The following is a 22790-nucleotide window of genomic DNA, read 5'->3' on the forward strand; positions in this document are numbered from 1 at the left end:
CAGAGATTCTCAAATGATTCCAGTATCAAGATCGGCTTGACATTCTGGTCCCCACTTCAAGTTTATTAGATTTTGATTTACAATTAATTATTACAAATTACAATACCATCATGAAAACATTATCAAGATTTTACTGTAAAAATATTGTCAAACTGCTTTTACAGATGCAACCAGGGCTTAAAATAACAAATTAACTAACTGGGCGACACTTAGTGGCTGTGGTTGGTGCCGGTATATTTTTTTAATGGTACACATTTTAATTGTATCAGAAATAAAAAAGTTTTCAAAAAATAACATTGTGTAAATATTTTCGAGTATTCTCAGCTTCCGTTAAGTGTTAAGTAAGCTAGTGATTAACAGGCTTCATTTTGGCCCAAGAGGTTGTGAAGGGAGAAGGGGGCCCCTTGGCCTGTTACTTGTAGAATATGCAATTAAGTGTGAGATTATATGGACTATTTACAAGCAAATATAATCGGAAAATCCGTTAAAAGATACGTAGAAATGTCTGATTTTCACTTTAATCCATGCAAACATTATCCGGGAGAGAACCACCTTGTACCACCGTTTTTGCTGGGGGGGGGGGGGTGGAATAACCCCGGTAAGTCCGGTTCCGCTGTCGCCCAGTCGAAATCCCTTAAAATATGCTCTTGATGCTACCGTAAATTCATAAAATAGACTGATCTTAGTATATATTTAGGCAAGATAACATTCCATTTTTATCATATTTACAAGTATTTTTTACTAGTTTTCATTGTCTCCTGCAATTGTAGCAACATCCGTGACCATATTCGCGATGTCGCTGTCACCACTGGCCTCTCGCTATCGCGTCAACGTCGGGAATCGGATTTTCGGTCACGTTTGGATGACGGGCTTCAGATAATCAACTCTTGAGGTTACTGATACCGAAATCTGATTTTAATAAAGATCAGTTACTGATACTGACCGTAAAAAAGGTGTTGGCTCAAAGCTTAATGTTAATTTGCTATTGATTTTATATTACATACATTACATATATTACATTTTATAAAGAGTGAAGCCCAAGAACAAAGATCAAGACCCAAAAAATATAGTTTATAAAATACCCTGTGAATGTGGAAGAAGTTATTACGGGCAAACATCACGACCTATGGAGAAGAGACTAAAAGAACACAGAAGAGCATTAATTTGGAGAGTTATTCCAAACTAAGTGAACATGTTTTCTCTGAAGAACATAGACATAGAATACATTGGTCTGAATCAACTATGATCTACCAGGAAGCAGACTGGAAACTAAGAAATCTTAAAGAAGCTGCTTGCATGGCGGTTGATAAAAGAAGCATATCCCAACCTAGTGTTACAATCAGCCCTATGTTTATACCTTTAATTCGAGAAGAGGTTGAGAACAAAATTAAAATTGGAAAAACAATAATAAATTAACTGTGACATCTACATAATATATACATATAAAATTTTTTTTTTCCTACTAAATTTTAAAATAATTCAAACATATGTTAATTAATTTAAAAACAAACATTATAAATCATAGTTTATTTACTTGATATGTTGTTACTAGAGGCTGAAGATGAGTTTTTATGTAAACTTGAAATAATATACCTCAACATTTTTTAGTAAATTGTGATTAATTTATTTTAGTGATGAGTAGCCGACAACCTAAGAATAACATACAATTAAATAGTCAAAGTCTGCAATGTAAACGAACCTTCAATCAATATTAAAAGTTACTGAATTATGAGAGGTGGGAGACAGTGCCAGAACTTTTTTGGCAGGTGACGAAAATGGTTAGTGACGTCATAACGGCATCTGAAAAATCTCCCGTGTGCCGCACTGTGATTTTTACTTTCTCCCCCCATACCATAGTATATGGAGAAAGTATTGTTTTCGTCTAAATTTTCGAGTTTGAGTTTTGAGTGGATATATTCGTTTTGGGTCCCCCTGGACCCAAAAAAGTGGTTTTCGAAGTGATGTGTGTGTGTGTGTCTGGATGTGTACAGAGCTAGAGACTATACCTGTGGTCCGATTTCGATGAAATTTGGTATGTAGGTTCTAATCCATGGTATCTCCAGGTGTTTTTTTCTCTCATCAGGCCATTTTTTTTTGAAATTTTCATTTTTAATGGGGATTTCCTCATAAAACCCCATAAAAAACCGGAAAAGTCTGATTTTCTCAAAAATGGCCGAACGGTTTTTATAAAAATTTAGTATGTTGTAGCCCTTTAAATTCTGAATAAAATGGTACAAATCCCATTTCTGTAAAAATTACGGTTCAAAAGTTATGGTCAAATATGTTATTTCCCCATAAAAAACCCATAAAATAACAAAAAATAGGATTTTAGAAAAAAATCCGTTTTTGATTTAACATAGTATATGTTATGGTCCTTACAATTTTGATTGCTTATTTAATTTTTTAGAAATTTCTATTTTTAATGGGGATTTTCCCATAAAACCCTCATAAAATAACAGAAAAATCGGATTTCCCCAAAAATGGCTCAAACGATTTTGATAAAAATTTTGTATGTTAGTACTTTAAATTCTGAACAAAATTGTACAAATCCCATTTCCGTATATTTACTCTCACCGCTTACACATGATGAGGAGTGATGTTTTATCTATGACATGATAAAGGTTGTTGACAAACTTATGGGAGAAAGTATGTGTCAGAATGCTGATACTGTTTCTTGTGTTTTCCTACAGTTACCTAACAATGTACATGTTCTCTCACTGATTTGAGAAAGCAAAGTGGCCAATTCGCTCATCAGTAAGACAATGTTAACATTGTCTCACTCTAATTACTTTGTCTCACTCCAGATTTGCAACGTGAAGGCACGAAATAGTGAGCTCGTAACATGCAGGCAACGTCGTATGCGCACGAAATACGTTGGCAGCACACTGGCTGTAAATCAGCTGGTCAGCTGTTGTACTGTTGTATTTTACACTTCTCATTAAATGTTATATTAAAAGTTCACTTCTGTGTAAAAATAGGTTATGTTTCTTCACAAATTTATTTGTTTTATGGTAACTGTATGAAAAGTATAATGTGCAACTCGAGTTCAAAGTACAATTGCCTCACTCGAGAAACCATTCTGAGTAAGGATTTCTCTCGAGTGAGTCAATTGCTCACTTTTCTCACTAGTTGCACAAATAACCATTGTTCTTCTTCCTATCAAACTGTGTGGTGTTTGTTGCCATTGCCTAGCCTCTAAGCTGTCTTCTTCTTCTTCTCGTCTGTATCGTAATCGTCTTCTTCTCTTCTCTTCTCTTCTATCAACTCAACTTAGCGTCGTGTTGTTTTGTAGCCGGATAATTGCATTATTTGTTTGTTTTAGAAACAACTGTATTGGTTACATTTCATTACATTTATCTTCAAAACTTCTGGTATGTTCCAATCTAATTGTATTATTTTACAGTAGAAATAACATTCATGTAACTTATTATATGTAGGCCTACATTATTTGATTTGGTTTTCCATTTGCAGGAGGCAGGAAGGTTGCCGGCTTTAAGTTACTCTTGTATTGTTGTAACCTTTCTCCTGGCCTTCAAGGCTTTCTATTGATAATCAGGTGACAAATAAACCAACTGTAAAAGTACACAACGAAGTAGTTCAATAACTACCATTGCATTCACTATATTTCAATTTAACTTTCATAGCAATCCTTATTTTAGGCCTAGGGCCTATTTTAGGGTCAACTTGGAGTGCTCGACCATAAAAATTGCTTTAGCTGCCCGCCTTAACAGGGAAGTAAGTTGAATGTCGTAAGCCTACTTAGCAGACCTATACATAGGAAAGATTCTAGGTTTTTGTTTCGACGCTCAACTCACCTTAAAACGTTCTAGGCCTAAAAGATGTTTTTAAACTGTTCTTTGACACCAACACTACAACTTCCTTAAATGATTTTTTTGTCGCCGAGGCTTCTTTGGATTACAGTACTACAATCAGAGGGTACAGTTTCTTAACTGGGCTAAGTTATGCTAATATTAATTGAAACTAGGCCTACAGTATCGAATAAGTAAAATAATATTAGCGTTTGCAAATATCTGAATTACTGAAAAATGCAACTCTCAAACTCTATACCAAAGTTTTTTTATTCCTTGACTAACCAATTTTGTCCAGCAACGTCCTTAGTTTATCTTTATCGTCTGTTTCATTGCTCCCAGTCCTTCAATTGTCTGCCGGCCAGTCTGAATGTATCTGTGTTCTCTAGCAGACAGAGCGTTTTGACTCGGTTATTCGTTATTTTTAGTGAGTTGTGACGAGCGATGCAAATTTTATGTTTTCTCTTACAATTTGAATATTGACAATGTAGCACGAATATTGAACAGAAACGGTATGGATTAATAAACATGGGCAAATGACGTCACTGGCCCAAATGTTTATAGACTAAATAGCAGTAACACCGGGTTTGTAAATTTTTGAAAGTTTAAATATATATTTAAATAATTAGGTCTACAAGGGCCTAATATAAACGCTTTACTTTTGGGCATCATTTTGCTAATTGTTTAAGTTTATGACCCATACAGTTTCTGCTACCCTATCTAACTTAACTTATTTTTACTATGTAGGCCTACTATAGGTAGGCCTATACAATTTTGCTAGCCTGATAATTTTTATCCACTATTATATTGGGTCCACTATTACATTAAAGGCCCTATCCTCTTTTTTACACATTACCATATGGCAACCCTACGTATTCTAGGGCATACAAACTAGACATAAATTTGTCTATACCTGGGGATAACTTGCTGTCTTTTAAATGGGTGCAATTTCTATCTGAGCTAGCCTACCTTCCCTTTCATTGAAAATAGGCCTACTGAAGTTTCAGCAAAATGCATGAATCAATCATTACATTCTTCGTATCCAAATAGCCAATACGGCAAATGTCTGCTTAGGCTATCCAATGGCAAGTCAAATCAAATCAAATCAAATAATTTATCATCATGGACATAACTTACATGCATTGACATTGTCAGTGGAGCAGAACATAAAATGCTCCACTGCCGGCAAGAGGATATTTTACAAGATTGAATGAAACTAAAGGAATGAAAAGTGTGTGTTTAGTGAGCTACCAGTGTTGGTGTTGCTGTAAACTTTCAAAGCAATTGAGCCAGATTTTTCAAAATATTAAACACCATGACGCCATTTTGTTCTTTTTTAGAGTGAAAAATATGTATTTTTACAGTTTAGTGCCTCCAGTTGATGACGTCGGGCTTGTGCTCTAATTGCCTCTTTCTTCCCAGCTGAGTTTTCCATTGTTGGCTGCTTAGCTTAACTTTGTATCTTCTCTAAGCTAGGTTGTGTTGCAGGCAGAGAAAATGAGTTTTAACGATCGAGGTGGTGGCCCCTCCAAACAGGAGTTGTTCAGTGTAATGAACGACCCCAACACAGTGGGTGCCAGAATTTTCATCGGTAATATACCAACGAAAATGGAAAGACCAGAGCTTGAAGAAAAATTCTCCTTTTACGGAAAGATTATAGGTAGGCTAGGCTTCTAATTTTAAAAACTAAAATGATTGTTTATTCTACTATAAGTAGCCTACTGTGTTACATAGGTACTGTATAATTCCCTAGTAACTTTTGTAATTTTTTATAATAGTGAATTGTATTTTTATTAGTAGAAAAGAAATAGGCCTAGTAGGGGTTTAAATGATAATGTATGTGTGTATTTAAGAAATCAAACTATTGAAAGGATTAACTATTGGAAAAAATTCCGATAGGCCTAATTGAACATGTTGTGGTACATGTTCAGTAAATCTAAAAACCAAGGTCCTTTAAAACCAGGCCTATAAACTTTGCCTAAACTAATGTTATTAATCATATTCCCTATTTTAGATAAGTATTGTGTCATAGTTACCATGTGTAAGCCTACAGTTGGTTTTTCTAGCATAGGCATTATAACCATAGCATAGGCATTATGTAGCCTAGGCTACATTTAGATTTTATAACATGATTTTTTTATTTTGCCTCCTGGAAATTATAAACAGCCATGAAATAAATAACTATGAATGAGCCAATTGTATTGAATAACCTTTTTCAGGCTAACACTCAAATCTGTACTTTCAGTGTAGTTTAAGTGTAGTTTTCAATTGTCAAATTTCTTTAAGTTAAATGCTGTAGGCCTAAGTTATTAGAAACTACAGTACACTCTCGCTCGAATCCGGATCGGCCTTGACCGGACTCCCCGTTAGTCCGGATCGGCAATCGTGATTTTTTTTTTGTGGCACAGTTCAGTAGAAGTCCGATTATCCGAGCTAAACAGGACCGAGACTACCTCGGATAATCAAAATTCGGAAAACACAGTGGTAAAAATTATTACCGGTGGAACTGCATTTGCCCGGCTATCAAAACTGTGGACCTGGAACAAAATTGAAAAAACGGCTTCATACAGTTACTGTATTTGCTCGACTCTCGATAGTCTGGATTTTTCGTAATCTGTACCGGACGTCCGCCACATTATTCCGGATGAGCGAGAGTCTACTGTATATACCCTAGGCTATCAAATGAATGCGCTTATGAACCCATTAAATTAAATTTTTGTATGATACACTTTTATTCCCGATTAGGCTAGCTAGTAAATTTATGTTGTAAATTTGCTTGCTACAGGTCTGATACCCAAGAATGGATTTGCGTTTATTCAATATGACAGTGAACAGGCAGCTGCTGACGCAATTGCTAATGAATGCGGAAAGACCTACTATGGCAGAAAGATTGGTAAGTAATAGGCCTAGCTCTTTTATTTAATATCTTGAGTTGCTTTAGATTTGTATAGCTTTAAAATAGGTCTGACTCATTTAGAAGAAATGCATGCCATAAGGTTAATTAATGCCGTAGTAGATGTAAACGCACGTGGTAATCAGTTTCACCGATAAGCTTATGATACAAATCAAAATTTTGTTTACTGAGACAGAGATACTGTACTCTTGATTACCCCAGAGAAGTTTTGTAGATTTATTATTCAAGTTTGATAGTTAAAATAGTTTATGTCACATGCTCAATCAAGTTATCCTAGATTAATATAAACACAGTTACACTGTATTAATATTAATACAGTTTCGGGCAACTAGAGTTCATCTTCAAGTGTGACTGAAACATCTAATCGAATCATTCATGATGGTCAGATCTGTCAGAACCTTTGAATACAATGGTACGAAACATGGAACACGAAACAAAATTACTCGTGTTCCGGCGTTGCCGAACAAGTCTCCGGTGATTGTACTGGCCAGTATTTTAATGTTTTATGTATTTTCGATTCACGTTTCTATTTTTTTTATCGTCAATGGTTCTGATGGATCTACTCAACTTGGATAGATGACTGATGTTTTTTGTTGCATTTGAAAATAGGCTTTATTAGCATGGAACTATAGGCCTACCAAGTTATTCATTTCTGAAGAGACAAATTTATTCTATTAACAGGTCATATATGTCATTACGCTATTTAATTATTATACTATTAAACATCAGGTTAATAAGTTACATTTGTTCAGGAAAGACCAGTTACTTACTAATGAAAATACCAGGATTCGGACCTGTACAAAAACGTCAATACCAAAATTTATAAAGATGCGTTGTGCATGAAGCAACTCTTGTGATAGTAGCTCAGCGTTAGTCGGTAGCAGTGTATTGCCCCTGAAGAGATTGATCCAGAGCGATTCTTAATAATTTGTTTGCTGGCTTTTGAGTGAAGTGGTAGACTACACTATGAATATGAGGCTGAAGAATTAGTTTTTAAAGTTCCTTTTGGCCGAGATACCGGTATATTATTGCACGACGAGTGTTGTGACTAGGAAGTAGATGACATATTATTTGTGCCTCAAGTTGCTGCAAATCCAATTTTTACACCAAGACAAAAAAGGCTTAGAATCCTAATAACTTAAGTAACCTGACCATTTGCAAGGTGATGACACTCTCTTAGAGTTTTACCCTTAGCCAGCTAATCCTTATAGAAACAGTTTTTTAGGTTATAAATGGCAGGAAAAGTTGCTACAACTTCGACCAGCTTTTTGTCTTCTCCGGTGTGAGAAGTTTTGTTGACATCTCAGTAATAAATGTGTTTGCACTGTACATCAATCGCACTGCGACTGACACTGCTCTCACGCCAGGCCTGCTATAGTCACGCAAAAGGTTTTGTCAAAAGCAACGGTGATTTCTGTTAGAACGTTTACCAATGCCAAGTGATCATCGCGCATCGATTATCTCAGCTTGATCATCGAAAGAGTCGCTTCAGGCACAATGCACCTTAAATAGAACAAACTAAAGTTTAAAATCCCTTGAAACATTAAACTATAAAATATTACATACATTTATTGTTACAGACGTGAAAGCAGCCACACAGCGTAAAGAGCCTGGTGGTAATAGAGGACCACCTCCTCCTCAACACAGGGAAGATGTGATGGACAGGGACCGATCACCTATCAGAGGAGGGCCAGGGGATCGAGGAAGAGACTGGCGGGAGAATGACAGGTAGGAGTGTGAAATATATTTTAATACTAGTGCCGCAGAAAACCTGAGGACTCAGCAAGTGAATTTCCACTTACTTAATGGGATTATCATAAAATATATCCTGAAACATGTTGTAACTATCCCCTATGCATTGCAAATAACATTCAGTTCAATGAGTATTTGAGAGATTATTACAGACATTTCCAACACTACAAACAACACTCTACCACACTTTGAGTTTGTGTTAGTTATAGTTTTTAATTATATTCTAGTCTATCAAAAATTAGAATAAAATGTTTGGAGAAATATGTTCAATACCACCACCTGTTCCAGGTTTGACAGCCCAGGATTCGGAGGGCATGGAGGTGGAAGAGGGGGTCGAGGAGGTCGTCCTGGACCGGAGTCCCACATGGATAGGTTCCCGGAAGATGATTTTAGAGGTCCTCCCGGGGACTTCCGTGGACCTCGGGATGATTTCCGAGGACCTCCTGAAGACCTTAGGGGGATTCCAGATCTGGACAGGGACTTCAAGTGAGATAATATTTTTGTTCTAGTACAAATTTGTTGTAGTACTAAAGTATATTTTGAAACTATGATACTATTGATGAAACTATGATACTATTGATGAAACAATTGATTGAGTTTTCTCTTTGTCTGACAGTGGGCCTCCGAGGGGTAGAGGACTGCCAGCTGATTACCCCCCTGTTGAAAGGGGGCCTCCTCCTGCCTTGCCTGATAGAACCAATGACTGTGAAATCATCGTGGTCAACAAGATGATCAGGTAAATATAATTGGTTAAACGGATTAGAACCTTCAGAAATTACTTACAAGAAATGATGAAACGATTCCACGAGGCCATTGCTATATTTTTGCAGGGTGTAGAAGACAGGTTTTTAACTTATGGTCAAGAAGATAAAAAGACGCTTTCCTCGCAAAGTTCAAGATATTTTGGGATATTATTATATAATCCCTTGTTTTAAATTTGCAAAATGCTTGTGTTAAAGAGCAATGATTTATAAGTGAGCCTTATCCACCACATACCTAAATAAATTGTCTAAATAATATGAGATTTTCAACCAACCCTCTCCTAATGGTACATACCTTCATTAAAGGGTTGTATTTATCCACATTTTCAATATTAAATACACACTTTCCCTTACATAAACTTTTGATTCTTATCATATATTTTGCATGTTTACATTACAATAAACTTCAACCCACACAGCTGATTGAAAATACATAACCAAAAAGATCCTCTTTAAAATAAGCGATTAGTACGATTGAGTCTTCCGTTTATGGGTGGGTTTGTAACTGTTTAACATAGTAGATTTAAAGCACCATATTACCGGTACTCTCCTCTGTATTCCCAACCTTTTGTGAAGCACAGGCACATAATTTAGTTGTACTAATCTTTTCATCCTGCCTCTATAAAAATTTTTAAAAGTTTACTTTGTACACTTGACATATTTTTTACTATGTCATTTATGAATTATGTTTTGTCAACAGAGAGTACGCAGAATTTATCGAGAGGCGGCTGATCAAGATCGGTTTGACAGTGGACTTATTGTTCCCCAATGAGGAAGTTCCGTTGGGACGTGTCCTTGCCAATATATCTGGCCGAGGAACTTTGTTTGCCATTATTGTTAACATTACCAATGAGGAACACAGGAGTCTCACTTTGAACATACTTTACGGACAACCTCAAGGTAATTTTTGAATAACAAATAACAATACTGTGTCGTCAGGGTTTATTTTATACTTAAAGATGGCTTAGCTTATACAAAGTGCTAAAGTAAAATATTTTAAGGTACAGCCTAATTTACTTAAGGAGTCAAATAAAGATTAGTTCAGTACCTAATTAAATCAAATTAGGTAGTTACAAACCAAAATCTTCCCTGTTCTACTCAACTCAAATTGTTTAAACTGTAAATAAGATAGTCCTAGCTGTAAGTTAAGAGATTTTTTGCTACACTACTGTGAAATAACCTGTTTTCGTTACAAATTTATCACCTGCGAAAATGCATTATTACATTGTTTACTACGGCAAAAGAATGTTTACTATGCAAAAGCAATGTTAACTATCAAATCCTTTTTTGGATTTTGCGGACATACACAAACAAATATTTGTTGTTGCTTTGTCAATTGTTTCGATTTTTAATAACTAAAACTGTACAACCAAAGTATTAACTTTAAATTGAAGGGATAACCTACAAATTCTATGAGTTTTGTCATGTTCCTAATTGTAATTAAGAAATATCCAATTTCTGTTTCAATTAAGAAAATAATTAGTCTTTGTAGTGTAGCGAAAGGTAACGTTTAAAACACGAGTGAAAGTGGGTCTATACATATTCTTGACCATTGAAAGTGCTCGATAAATCTATCACTTCAAACATGGTCTCATGTAATGACTCACTTTCTACTCTTGTTATGAAATATAATATTATATCAGTTGCATTTAGTAGTCAATGACATGGTAGCTTTTTCTCCGACCAGAATTGGCAGTTTTTTTGTGCAAGACTCATGTGAGAGATACATACTGTAAAACAATTTCTTTAATTTTTCTATAGATACACACTCTAAACAACTTTAAATTGTTATTGAGGCTGTTAATTTTAAGTACATTATTCAGTCTTACGAAAACTATTCTAGAGGTTAAAAGATATGTACACAAATGTCTCATAACATTACACTGATATATTCCAAGTACCTATACAACTTCTTCATAGAGTAGATTCAATGGTAATGGTAAATAGAGTATAAATATTTCTATTATGTAGTGTGATTTTTTGGACAGTCAATTTCTTTATTATTTAGAGATCTCGGGATCGGACTATTGTCTGAACTAAAATAAATTCAAAAAATTGGCTACTAATATAAAAAACAATCATGTGTACAAGTACTACAGTTTTATACTAGGTGAAAATGGTAACCATCAATAAAATGTAAAGGGCCAAAAGTGGGTTGTAAATATTGTTAACAAGGCTATACAAAGTTGTAATTGTGCATTTTGCTACCCCAACTATACGAAGCTAAACCAACGGCTCTATCTCTAAGCCCTTGGACTCAATTTTCAAACTTAGTTTTCTCAATTTAGGTAGCTGAACTCTCCTTTCTGAAAATGAATCCTTTTAAAACATAAACCAAATAGATTTCCGTTACAAATTTTGGTAAAACTTATCAAGTAAATGTTTACTTTTACTTACTTTTTATGGAGAAGGGTATTCTGTGTATATAATGTGTATGTGATTTGTGAAAAGCACTAACGAATTATAGCTAAGAAGATTTGATGGAGTGCTGAAATCCTGGTCTATCCTGAGATCCTGATGATGAAAAGGTGAGAATTTATGAATATCTGTGGCGGATGAGTGCTGCAGCGAGTTTAAACTGATCTCACAAGCTGCTACTGAAGATGATTTAAATTGTTATATTTGTATCACCTTGAAGTTGAAGAATATAGTCAAGTCCTGATTAACCGCAGCCTAATAAAGGGAGCAATGTTTTGGATAACCTATGTTTTAGCTAGCTATTTTTAGGAGTTTTTATGTTATGTCCATTCAAAGATATGTAACTTACAAACAACAATAGTTCTTTATGTTATTTTAATTGCTTTCACCTTAAAATCTATAATTGTGTATGCAGAATGTATTTCTCTAAATTGTAACTGGTAATTTCTGAGCTTTATTCAGTACTCTCCCGATTAACCGAGGTTGTTCCACGGAGGTCTCCTAGATTTTGTGGTTAGGGGGTATGTTACGACATTAGGAAGTCAAAGACTTGTAGAGTAGGCCTATATTTTTAATCACAATGCATAATGAATACAGAATTATCAATAATTGGTATTTTCATTGAAAACGTTTTGAAATATGGCAGTCTTGTTAAGGAAAACATTAACTCAAAACACTTCTTTAATTGTCTTGGAAAACTTAAATAAACTATGCTAAACCAACACTGTACATGATTGTTAAAGTTTTTATAAAGTATAAGATCAATTTCTGATTAAGTTTGAATTGAAATATGTAGGCTATATTTGACACAATCGTGTCAATATTAAAACATTAACATTGTAATGACTAACATTGACAAATGACACTGCGGGCAGGCAATGCCCTAGCAGAAATACCACTGCTTTTGTTGAGGTTCTGCAGACGACTCGTCCAGCAATTACCAATTGTTAGCGGCCGACCTAGTACTGTGTGATTTTCAATTTCTAGGTTATTGCGGATCATTTGTACGTTAAAATAATACCTTAATGATTATTGAACGTATTATTTTAAACAATCACAAATTACTTGCCATTTTTACTTTACTTCCAATAGAAACATTCCCAAAAACATAGTTATTGTTTTCCGACCGGAAATAAAAGTATATATATTTAGGCCTATAACAACCTTGGATAACCCGAGTGTACTGTATTACGGTCTCATGAGAATTATGCTGCTGTCAGCTGTAAAGGATTCCGTTAACCATTACGGACCAAATACTTGGCCACGTTAGAATCCCAGTTACCTAGCTCATTCTCCAATTGATTTGGATTTATTATGATGGTTTCGGTAAATCCAGGTTTTGCTTGAGTCCCCACTGTACTGTGGTTAGAGGGTTTTACTGTTCTAGTTTTTTAGTTGGTTCTCAAGTAAAGGTGCTAAATAAACCGTAAATAATTTCTGTCCTGACCTTAAAACTGTCCTTGGCTGATCAATAAGGAGGATAAATACATAAGTTAATTGTTATTCTGTAACTAACGTACTCCCCTAGAGTTTACATTTTTATGAGCTGAAGACAATTTAAAGGAATATTTTTGTCTGGTCACTATATATCCTGTTTGTAAAGTTTGGTTTTATGATTGATCTTAATTGTTGTTTCTCCAATTTAAAATCTATTTTTCCCAAGTTATTACCTTAAATACCTTAAATTTATACCTTAATTTTACTACAAAATTTAAAAATAGGAATGGAATATTTACCTCACATTAGTTATTTTATTTTATTCATCAAAGGATATCACCAGAGTCATGCTAATCAAAACCCCAATAATCCAAATATCCCGCTGATCCGAAACACCCGTTGGTAAAAAAAGGTTACAGTATTTGATTAAAAAAAACCTATGTATTCTGAAAGTGTCCAGCTGACCAAGAAAATTAAGAATTGTATAGGAAATGGGAAACCAAGAATAACCATTAATAGCCTATGGCCAAGCATCCTATGTTAATGGCGTAATGTTGGTTCTCTTTTAAGGTAATCATGTTGTTAGAAGAAAAGAAATTGTGAGTTGAACATTTGTGTTGCCAATCGTAGTAGATAATCATGATATCACCGTGATCAGGGCCTCTGATCATGGTGTTGTGAACTTAGGAGCATTGTAAGGTCCATTTGAGGTTATAAAAATACATTAACATTATATACATTTATGATGTAGTTTTATTACATTTTTGGGATAAGTTGGACAGTTTGGGGATTGGAACGCCTTAGTGCAGATTATCAGGGCTCTGGTGTACTGCAAGCATCTAAAATTTAAATATTGGTTATTTTCAACCTATAATTTTCACTGTGTACTACAGCATAAATTTTTCTTAAGTTTGATAATTTTTAAGCGTTTTTCACATAACAATTTGAATTTAGTCAAAGTATTTTATAACATTCTGTATCAAGACTTTAGAAAGTTGATTTTCTTTAGTTTCTAAAGTTAAGAGAACACAATGGATAAGTTGGCTGTGGCTCAATATTTTCTTACAATTAATCAAACAATGTCTAAAAACATAACGATAGAAAACTGTATTCTATTCCTGTAGTACTTTGTAACTAAATCTAAATACTATAGGATAAATAAATTTATGTTATACTGATTTGTGAAACTCACAGGATTGTATGTGTTAGGTATAGAATTATGGTTTTTATAGCAGTAATTGTAATAAAAATTATAAAATGTTAGCTTTACCTAGAATAAGTTTCTTTGTATACTTCATAAGTTGGGTTATGTTCAAATTCCCTGTCTGTAACAAAATTTATTGTTAAACTAACTTGTGTGTACCGGGTTAATCAGCCCACGGTGATAATGAAACTATTAATAATCCCGGGAACTAATACTGTCGATTCATTATTAATAACGGAATACCACTATAGTTCACGGACGCTACTATCGCTAAGTGGCAATACTCGTATATCATCATCAGTAATCTAAAGAAATAATTCGCGTAGGTCTATGCTTTAATTTTGAAAACACGCTAGCGCCACCTTTTAATTGATTCCATGCTCCGATTCCGCTATCACAGACATTCATGCAGTTAGCAATTTATAAGTTTATGCCACTGCCACTAATCTTTAATTATCCGATTGCCAATTAATTATATTTTGATTCGTCGGTGATACTATTTTCTATTTTGCAGATTTTAATGTCTCCGCTCGATTTATTAATGTGCGCTATTGCCAAAAAACTATAATGCATGGGCGCTACAACGACAATCGATTATTTTATCGCTAACAGCAAACGCTATTTTATGATTCATTAATATAATTATGTAAATGCCGCTAATCATATATAAGGTAAGCTACAATCGTTAGCTTACAATCGTAGTTCATGTGTACAAACGCCGCCAATTGAATTGTTCTCGCATCTGCGCCTTTTCATATCTGTCAACTATTTTTTACGCACGCCAATTCTTCTGTTGTACAATCAAAGTGTATGTGCGTATGGATTCTTGATTCTAAGTAAATGGAGACGGATTTATTTTTTAATTCGTGTGCTAAAATCGCCAATTAATAATAAATGTGCGCCAATGCTGTAAAATTATAATGCACGGACGAAAAATGTGACTCGGCGGTGGATGATTTACGTTTCCAAACCCTGCTAATTTTTTTGCGGTTTCATTTAACAGGATTATTCACATATTTTAATGTTCATTACAAAATATTCATGATGTGCAGATTGTTAACACTTCCTATTGTTAATTAATTAACAGATTTGTTTATTGTTCAATAAAAAATGTAAAAATTTTCTTGGTACAAAATTTAAAATGTTAGATTTTATTTATCAATTGGTAAATTAGTTTAGCATCAGTTTATGTCCATCCATTTAAAATAAAGAAAACTGTATTAATAAATTTTGTTAGCTATTTTCAATATTGTTTAACATTATAAACGTTTAATATTCTGTTGATGGCAAACATATATTTCATAGGTTTAAAGTAAAATACCCGCTAAATTGTCCCTCTCGCTCACATATTATCGAATTCGGAAAGTAAAAGTTCCGTTTAAGTTGGTCAGTTCCGTTTTGTATCTGTTTAATTATAAGTTTTCCAGTTTGTGTGATAAGTGTATTTATACATCTGTGTTTATGTTTATTTATTTTTGCAAATTGGTGAGTATTGATACAAATTGAAGTACAAAATGAATTTAAGTTTTTAAAATGAATAACTATTCTTAACTGTAGTTTTTTTTCAACAGAACATAGGAACATGCCACTAGAGGATGCGTTGGCGTTCATTGCTCGCAGCTTTGACGCTTACCTGCGTGGGGAGAGGGGACAAGGTCCCGGTCCGGTTTCTGTCGGACAACCGGATTACGATAAACATCCAGAGGCTATCCAGACACTTCTGAATCTTCTACGAGAGAATCGCCAACTCACGGTGCTGCAGTACGATAAGGTAACCACACAGCAAAGAACGTTTGAACATTCAGTGCTATTTTTCTTTGCAACACTAAAAAATGATCAGTTTTACCAATCCCTTAGCTTTTTTTATTCAGCAACTTATATAAACGTGCATAAGTTGCTGAATAAAAAAAGCTAAGTGTTAGAGTGTGTTTGTGAGGATAGTAGGCTTACCTGAATGGTAAAGAGTCCATGCTGGCAAAGAATCAATAAAACTTATTTTAAAGACAGAATATTATTCCATATTACAGTACTGAATTAATTTTTGACCACGGGAGGTTTCTGTTGGGAAGGAGATGTTCAGGTTCCTTAGTTAAAAATGGTGATAGTTAATTATTGTGTAAGCACTTTTATGTATATGTTTTTTTTGTCAGAGTGTACTCTTTTCCATTCAGATAAGCCTGCTGCTCTAACAAAATTTATAAAACCTACGCTTTTGTGCTTTATGCTACATACTTGAGTATTTGAGTGGTTAGTACTCACTTGATAATCTCGAGGTTGGCTGGTTTAATTCAGAATTCCGATAAAGGTTTGAAACACTTTTTGTATGTCCAAAACTTATGATCCAGAGATTTAGAAAAGTTATCCAGATTTAGAAAAGTAATCCCAGTTATAGCCTCAGCTAATCATAGTCTGTAACGAAGCTTTCTGGTCATTCATTCTACACTTAAAACATTCAATGTCTTCAGGATTTTTATCCTTAAAAACCACAATTTAGCTTGGTTTCACAGTACTGTAGCGGCCTATTCAGTTTAAAAAAATTGTTCCTGACCCGTCTGAATGTTGATTGTAGGTAATCAAATATCTGCAAGACAGGAGGGAAGTCCAAATCAAACTTGAGGTTGGAGATGCTCAAGGATTGCCTTCCATCGCTGGAGGTGGGTTTGATGGATACCGTATGTTACAACTTAACTCCAAAATCAGGCAACTTTCACTCTAGTTTTAATTTTAGTTTTGCAAGTTTTTTAAAAATATTGATAGGATAAAGCAACATTTTAAAATCAGGTAGATAGTGTTACTTTAATAGGTCTTTAAAATTTTTTATCTCAATAGTAGGGTCCCTTGGCTCTTTAATTAAATATTATGGTAGCTCAGTCGATGGTGCAACAGACGACAATACTATAGCCCCGTTCACACGGGGCGAGTTTACTAGCTACACGCCAGCTTTTTTTAACGCAGCTAGTAAAATAGCTCAGTGTGAACGACGTACTCGCTCAAAAGCTGCTTGTAAAAAAGCTCTGGAAAAAGTTTACTATGTGGTTACTTTACACGCCAACACGCTAGCTTTTGAGTGAGTAGGCGTGTAAAGTAGCCTAGTATGAACACAGTTGCTTGTGCTTGTGCGCATGTTGTTTAAAGATGTCGGAGGATTTAGTTCAAGCCAGCTACTTAGCAAGTGGAAAAAGCATTGTGTGAACGACTACATTTTTGTAACCACTAAATTTCATCAGTACAATTCACTCTTCTACTGTATCAGCTCAATTTTTGCTTTTCACGATACAATCCAAGGAAAGGTCCGAGGCCTATGTGGGCTAGCATTAAAAGGATCCAAAAAAACGCATTAACTTACTCTATATAACTAAACAAAGACATGTTAGTTACACCACTTATAACTCAAGAACGGCTTGACCGATTTTAATGATTTTTGATTCGTTGGATTCGTCTTTGTCTCAATTGACATATAGGCACATTCAGTTTTGTAATTTACCTTAGGACTTAGCCCCACTGGCCTGTTAAGTTTGTATGTTAAGCTTAAGAAGATATTGGAGGAATGTAAATAAACAAATCTATTGACTAAAGTTAGCTGTAAATACTTCAATTTAACAGTTCAAGGAGCAGAGGTTAAGAGGTACAGGTTCTGCTCCCAAGATTCTTAAGTTTTATCTTTGACTATTAATACAACAATAGTCAACAACAACAATATTCTGTATCCAATAGTCAATGGTTTCATGATTATGAGAATACATTTTTATTGGTATATTTTCATGGAAACAGAAGGATCATTACAACGTCTAAAATGTTTTGTAATTATGTTTGTACTGTTAGCTATTTGTTAACAACAAATTTGAAATGATTAACATGTCATGTTTGGATTAAAATTTTAAATAGATTGATATTTTTAAAACTAAATGAAAAAATATATATGTTTAAACATTTAGGTGACTATTTACACTATTATTTATTTTCATCATTCAATTTACAAACTAAATTTCAATTATAGACTACTACGGTACAATTTTTTTGTCCAGTTAGCTACTATTATTTTCTTATATTATTTACTTAGGAAACTTAAAATACTTAGTACTGTATACTATTTATATGCTATCGTAAAATCTAAAGCCTTTTTCAACTGTATTTCACAAGTGGTTTCGATTGAGTGTCCTGATGGTAAAATACTTAATTTCACTTAACTTGCACTTAACATTACCATAGTTTTTTCACATTTAGAGTGCACATTTTGAAAGTGCTAGTGTCAAAAACTCTATTTTGTACCAAATGTTTTGTTTCTGGCCAAGTTGATTGGTCATAACAGTTGCATTAGCCAGTTTGACTTGGTAAAAAATTGGTTGTGTTCGACAGAAATTAGTAATTTGGATCAGCACAATCTGTCGGTGGCTCACATCAACTACGAAGATTTTGATAAAAAAAACTGGCGGTAACTTAAGCATTGGGATGGTATGTCTCGTTGTATTAATAGCCAAGGATGCAACCTAAACAAAAATACATAATGCCAATGTTAGAGAGATCATATTACTATTTCTCAAATAAACATGTCTACAGGTAACCAACCACCTACGACTAAACAGCAAGCAGAACTGCAACATCGCATCTTGAACATATTGAACCAGTCCGGAGGCCAGGGTGGGGGGCCCCCGCCACAACCGGTGTCCTCCCCGTGGAATCAACAGCAATCTGCGTCCTCCGCACCAGCCCCGCTGCTCAACGATCCTACTGTGCAGAAGGTTAGTAGCAGCGTAGCGAGTTTGACAAGTTAGTCTTTGCTATTTATTACTTTAAAATTATCAAATATAAATTTAATTATTATAATCACATCCGGTAAAATTTAAAGAATATTAATTTATTATTGAATTCAGATATTCCTTCAACTTGTTATCCAAAAATTATTCTACTGATTAGTAAGCTTTCCCGAATGACCACTCAATATTTAACACAGAGAATTATACATCACGTATTAGGTACAACTAATGTTCAAAATGGAACCTACATAATTTGTACTTTTAACTGCTGGTATTTTGTTACATACACTGTTTAGGTACACAATTGTAGTTTAGAGATTTAAGTGAGAGTAAAAATGAAGACAGAAAATTATATAAAATTTACAACTAACACGACTTATTATAAATTGTATAATTTAGGTAAGGTGTAAACAAACCAATACATCAATTCCATTAATATCACAATTGTTAACAAATTTAAAAGGATTTTATTATTATTTTATTGCAGCTAATGAAATAAATTCGGACAGTTAATTTTTCTCAACTAAACAATACTTAAGTGAACATCCCATCCATATGAGGGTTGGAGGGAAATGTTTGTACCCCGATATAATCCCCTCACAGGTTGAGCTCAATGCTTACAATCTATTTCTCCATGGTATAGGGTACAAGGTAGTTTACTTAACATTAAAAATCCTATGTCTTACACTCAAGGCTCAAGGTGGATTGGAAGTTTTTCTTTTAGTTAAGCAAGGTTTAAAAGATGGCGGGCAAAACAGAAAACAGACAACTATTTTGTACAGTTTTAGGTTAAGGATGTTTTTTAAAATAAAGTACAGGGGCCTAGGGTTTTAGGATTTTTGGGTCTGAAATATTAAATAACTAAGCAAGGTGTCCAGCCAAACAGAAAACCGGGAATTGTACGTGAATTTTGATGGCCAGGAATGTCTGTGAATTTTACGTGATTGTATGGAACCAACAAATTAAAAAAGATTACCAAAATGCTAATATGGCCGAGCATACATCCATTGACAGCGTTCTCTAGGTTCTCATTTTAGGTCATAAGTAAGAAGAACTTGATGGAGATTGTGGGATATGACAGGTCACAGGCATTGCCGGGATCGTAGTAGATGGATACAAATTTTATGGAATTGCATGATCGTGGGAGACAATCACGGTTTAGTTGTGATGGCGTGAGCGAATGAGCGATATACAGACATATAAAGTAAAAAATAGTTTGTATTAGCAAGACTGGTCTTATCTGATTCAATTTTTAACTGATTTTACCATAACCTGTGCTACACCCAATAAATATGGATTGGATGTCCACTTAATTACAGTTTATCCTTAGTCAAAGCCATGATGTTGTTCAGTAATCCATGGATAGTAACATTTATGTCTTCATCTGTCTGTACCATGATGAAGGAACCGGTAAGCAATAGAAAAACGTTTTAAACATTAACACCATGTTATTTAAAATAAAACAGTAATGAATTACCATCTTAGTGTATGAACTTGTGAATAACATTGTAGTTTACATGGGCGTAAACAAATATAATACTCACAAAAATAGCTAAACGATTATGAAAGTGTATTTTGTGCTGTGCCTAGGTAAACCTATATTAATGTTACTATACATTATGTTTATACCACCAGACTTCTTCATTTTCAAAGATTTGAACTACAAAAATGTGTATTACCCTGTAAATTTCTGATCTTCGATTTTACTAGTATATCCACCTGTGTGTGGCATATTGTATGAAAGAATCATTAACGCTTGGTAAAGTAGTGAAAACCCCTCAAACTTAAGTAGACATGCAGTGCATCAAACCTATCCCTCTTGTACCAAAGTCTAAGACGCTAACCACTAGGATAACACACTATTTCTTCACCAAAGTTTTTATAATACAATCTTTGGCGCCTATATTTGTTAGTATTGAAATCCGATTTGTTTGCAGGCGTTAGACAGTTTGATTCAAGGTGACCTGCTCAAGAAGATCAACCCCGGCGCACCCGGACCCGTTAGGCCGCCGCAGCAGCCGTTGTTTGGGGCATACGCAGGCGGACGACGTTGATTACCTAGAAATAGAGGTTAAGTTTCCTGTATAATTTTAAGTGATTGACAAAATGTATTTCAGTTTTTTTATTGTGACGCCACATAGTTTGAATATGATAAATAAACAGTATTTGGTGTAGACTTGTAGATTGTTTACTTTGTTCCCAAAGTGTGTCTTCTGCTATTTAGTTTTAGTGGATGGATCCGATCATTGACTAATAGTAGACCTTGCTTTGCTATTTAAACGTTTGTGCCTGTTTTTTTATGGTTTGTAACACGTAGGGGGTGCTTTTGATGACTTGAACTTTTTTTATTCAAAGATGCAGCTAGTATTCTGTATGGTATGTCAGTTATTTTCTATATTAATGTGTTTTTGTTTTTACTTTTCTATAATACTTTCAGCCTAAATGATAAGTCTGATGTTTACTGACTTTTTTCATTTATTTTTTGAACAACCCAATTTTGTTCAAAATAAGAATTGGTTGTCATTCACACTCACAGTCAGGATAAGTATAGAGTACAGTAGAACGCCGGTTAACCGAAATAAAGGTGGGAGAGCCGTTTTGGATAACCAATTTTTCGGTTAACCCGTCATATGCTTAAAACAGCCTATTTATTACCACGGTGTGTAGGAAAAATTTTAAAACAATGTGTTTTGTTTCAGCTATAGAAATGTTGAAATGGGTTAGATAATACTTTAAACTAATAACTAAAGTTACTGAAGCATTTTAAATTACATATTAATTATATTTTAGCCCTGTATTATTTTATAGAACCGTTTCGGTTAACCCGAATTCTGTTAGTAGGGGTTCTACTGTAGTTAAATTACAAATTTATAGAGCAAATCATAACAAGTTTGTCCATCGTTTGTTTTAGATGGGCTTCTGTCACAAATGGGCTAACTCAGTGTTTTCTTACACAGAATCTCTAGACTAAGCGCGGGACTAAAACAGGATACAGGATAAAACTGGATTTTTAGGCTCCGACACCTTATTTTCTTTCCATTACAGATTTCCAGATGCAAACCAATCTCAAAATTTAATTATTTAAAAAAAGTATTACCAAGATTGAAACAGCTATTTTAACTTTCATCATAAAGATCACTCAGAATAGAGAAGGATTTTTTACAACATTCATTATGGGGTAAAACAGAATTTTTCATAAAAGATCAGGGGGGGAAACATAATTTTCCCAATCAAGTAAGTGGGATTTATGATTCAGTTTTGTGGAAACATTAGGTGAACTCCATGGGATGCACACCAGACAAACTGATATACAAATTCAAACCCCTAATCTTCAGTGTTGTCTGTATCTTTGCTAGGAGACGTCTTATACCACTCAGACTCGTCCATTGATCACCAAAGAACATACTGGTAAAATTCCAAAGTAGTAGTTTAAAAATTCACTCCCAGGGTACAATGAAGTGGACAAAATGGTGTTCATAAATTAATCTTTTTGGTCAGTGTGATCGAAAATACTCAATTACTTATTCAAACCGAACTTGTTCTTGACTGAAAGACTCTTTTGTATTGTGCTAATTCTTTAGATTTTCGTGGTTTGGCAGTTGTGCTGTCCTATTACTGCTTTCGTAAATTTATTGACTGAATAAATTAGCTGTATGTAAACAAGGAACATTTAGCAGTATTGCTGTTTTGAAAACAATAAAAAAATAAGATGAAATGGAGTAGTTACATGTCATCATTTAA

General features: G+C 34.3%; 1 protein-coding gene across 1 annotated transcript; it reads left to right on the forward strand.

Annotated features, from left to right (window-relative positions):
- The first annotated feature begins 3265 nt into the window (after positions 1-3265).
- On the forward strand, positions 3266-21225 carry LOC128991972 (nuclear receptor coactivator 5). Its single transcript, XM_054415286.1, has 11 exons — positions 3266-3371; positions 5298-5469; positions 6595-6702; positions 8304-8451; positions 8764-8961; positions 9092-9211; positions 9937-10136; positions 15867-16066; positions 16865-16949; positions 18853-19034; positions 20987-21225. Exons 2-11 carry the CDS (start codon positions 5307-5309, stop codon positions 21101-21103), a joined length of 1521 nt encoding a protein of 506 aa, XP_054271261.1. The 5' UTR covers positions 3266-3371; positions 5298-5306; the 3' UTR covers positions 21104-21225.
- The last annotated feature ends 1565 nt before the right edge of the window (positions 21226-22790 follow it).

The sequence above is a fragment of the Macrosteles quadrilineatus genome, unplaced genomic scaffold, assembly GCF_028750875.1.
Source record: "Macrosteles quadrilineatus isolate MER2022 unplaced genomic scaffold, UCM_ALF_1.0 Scaffold_4__1_contigs__length_99947679, whole genome shotgun sequence".
Lineage (NCBI taxonomy): Eukaryota > Metazoa > Arthropoda > Insecta > Hemiptera > Cicadellidae > Macrosteles > Macrosteles quadrilineatus.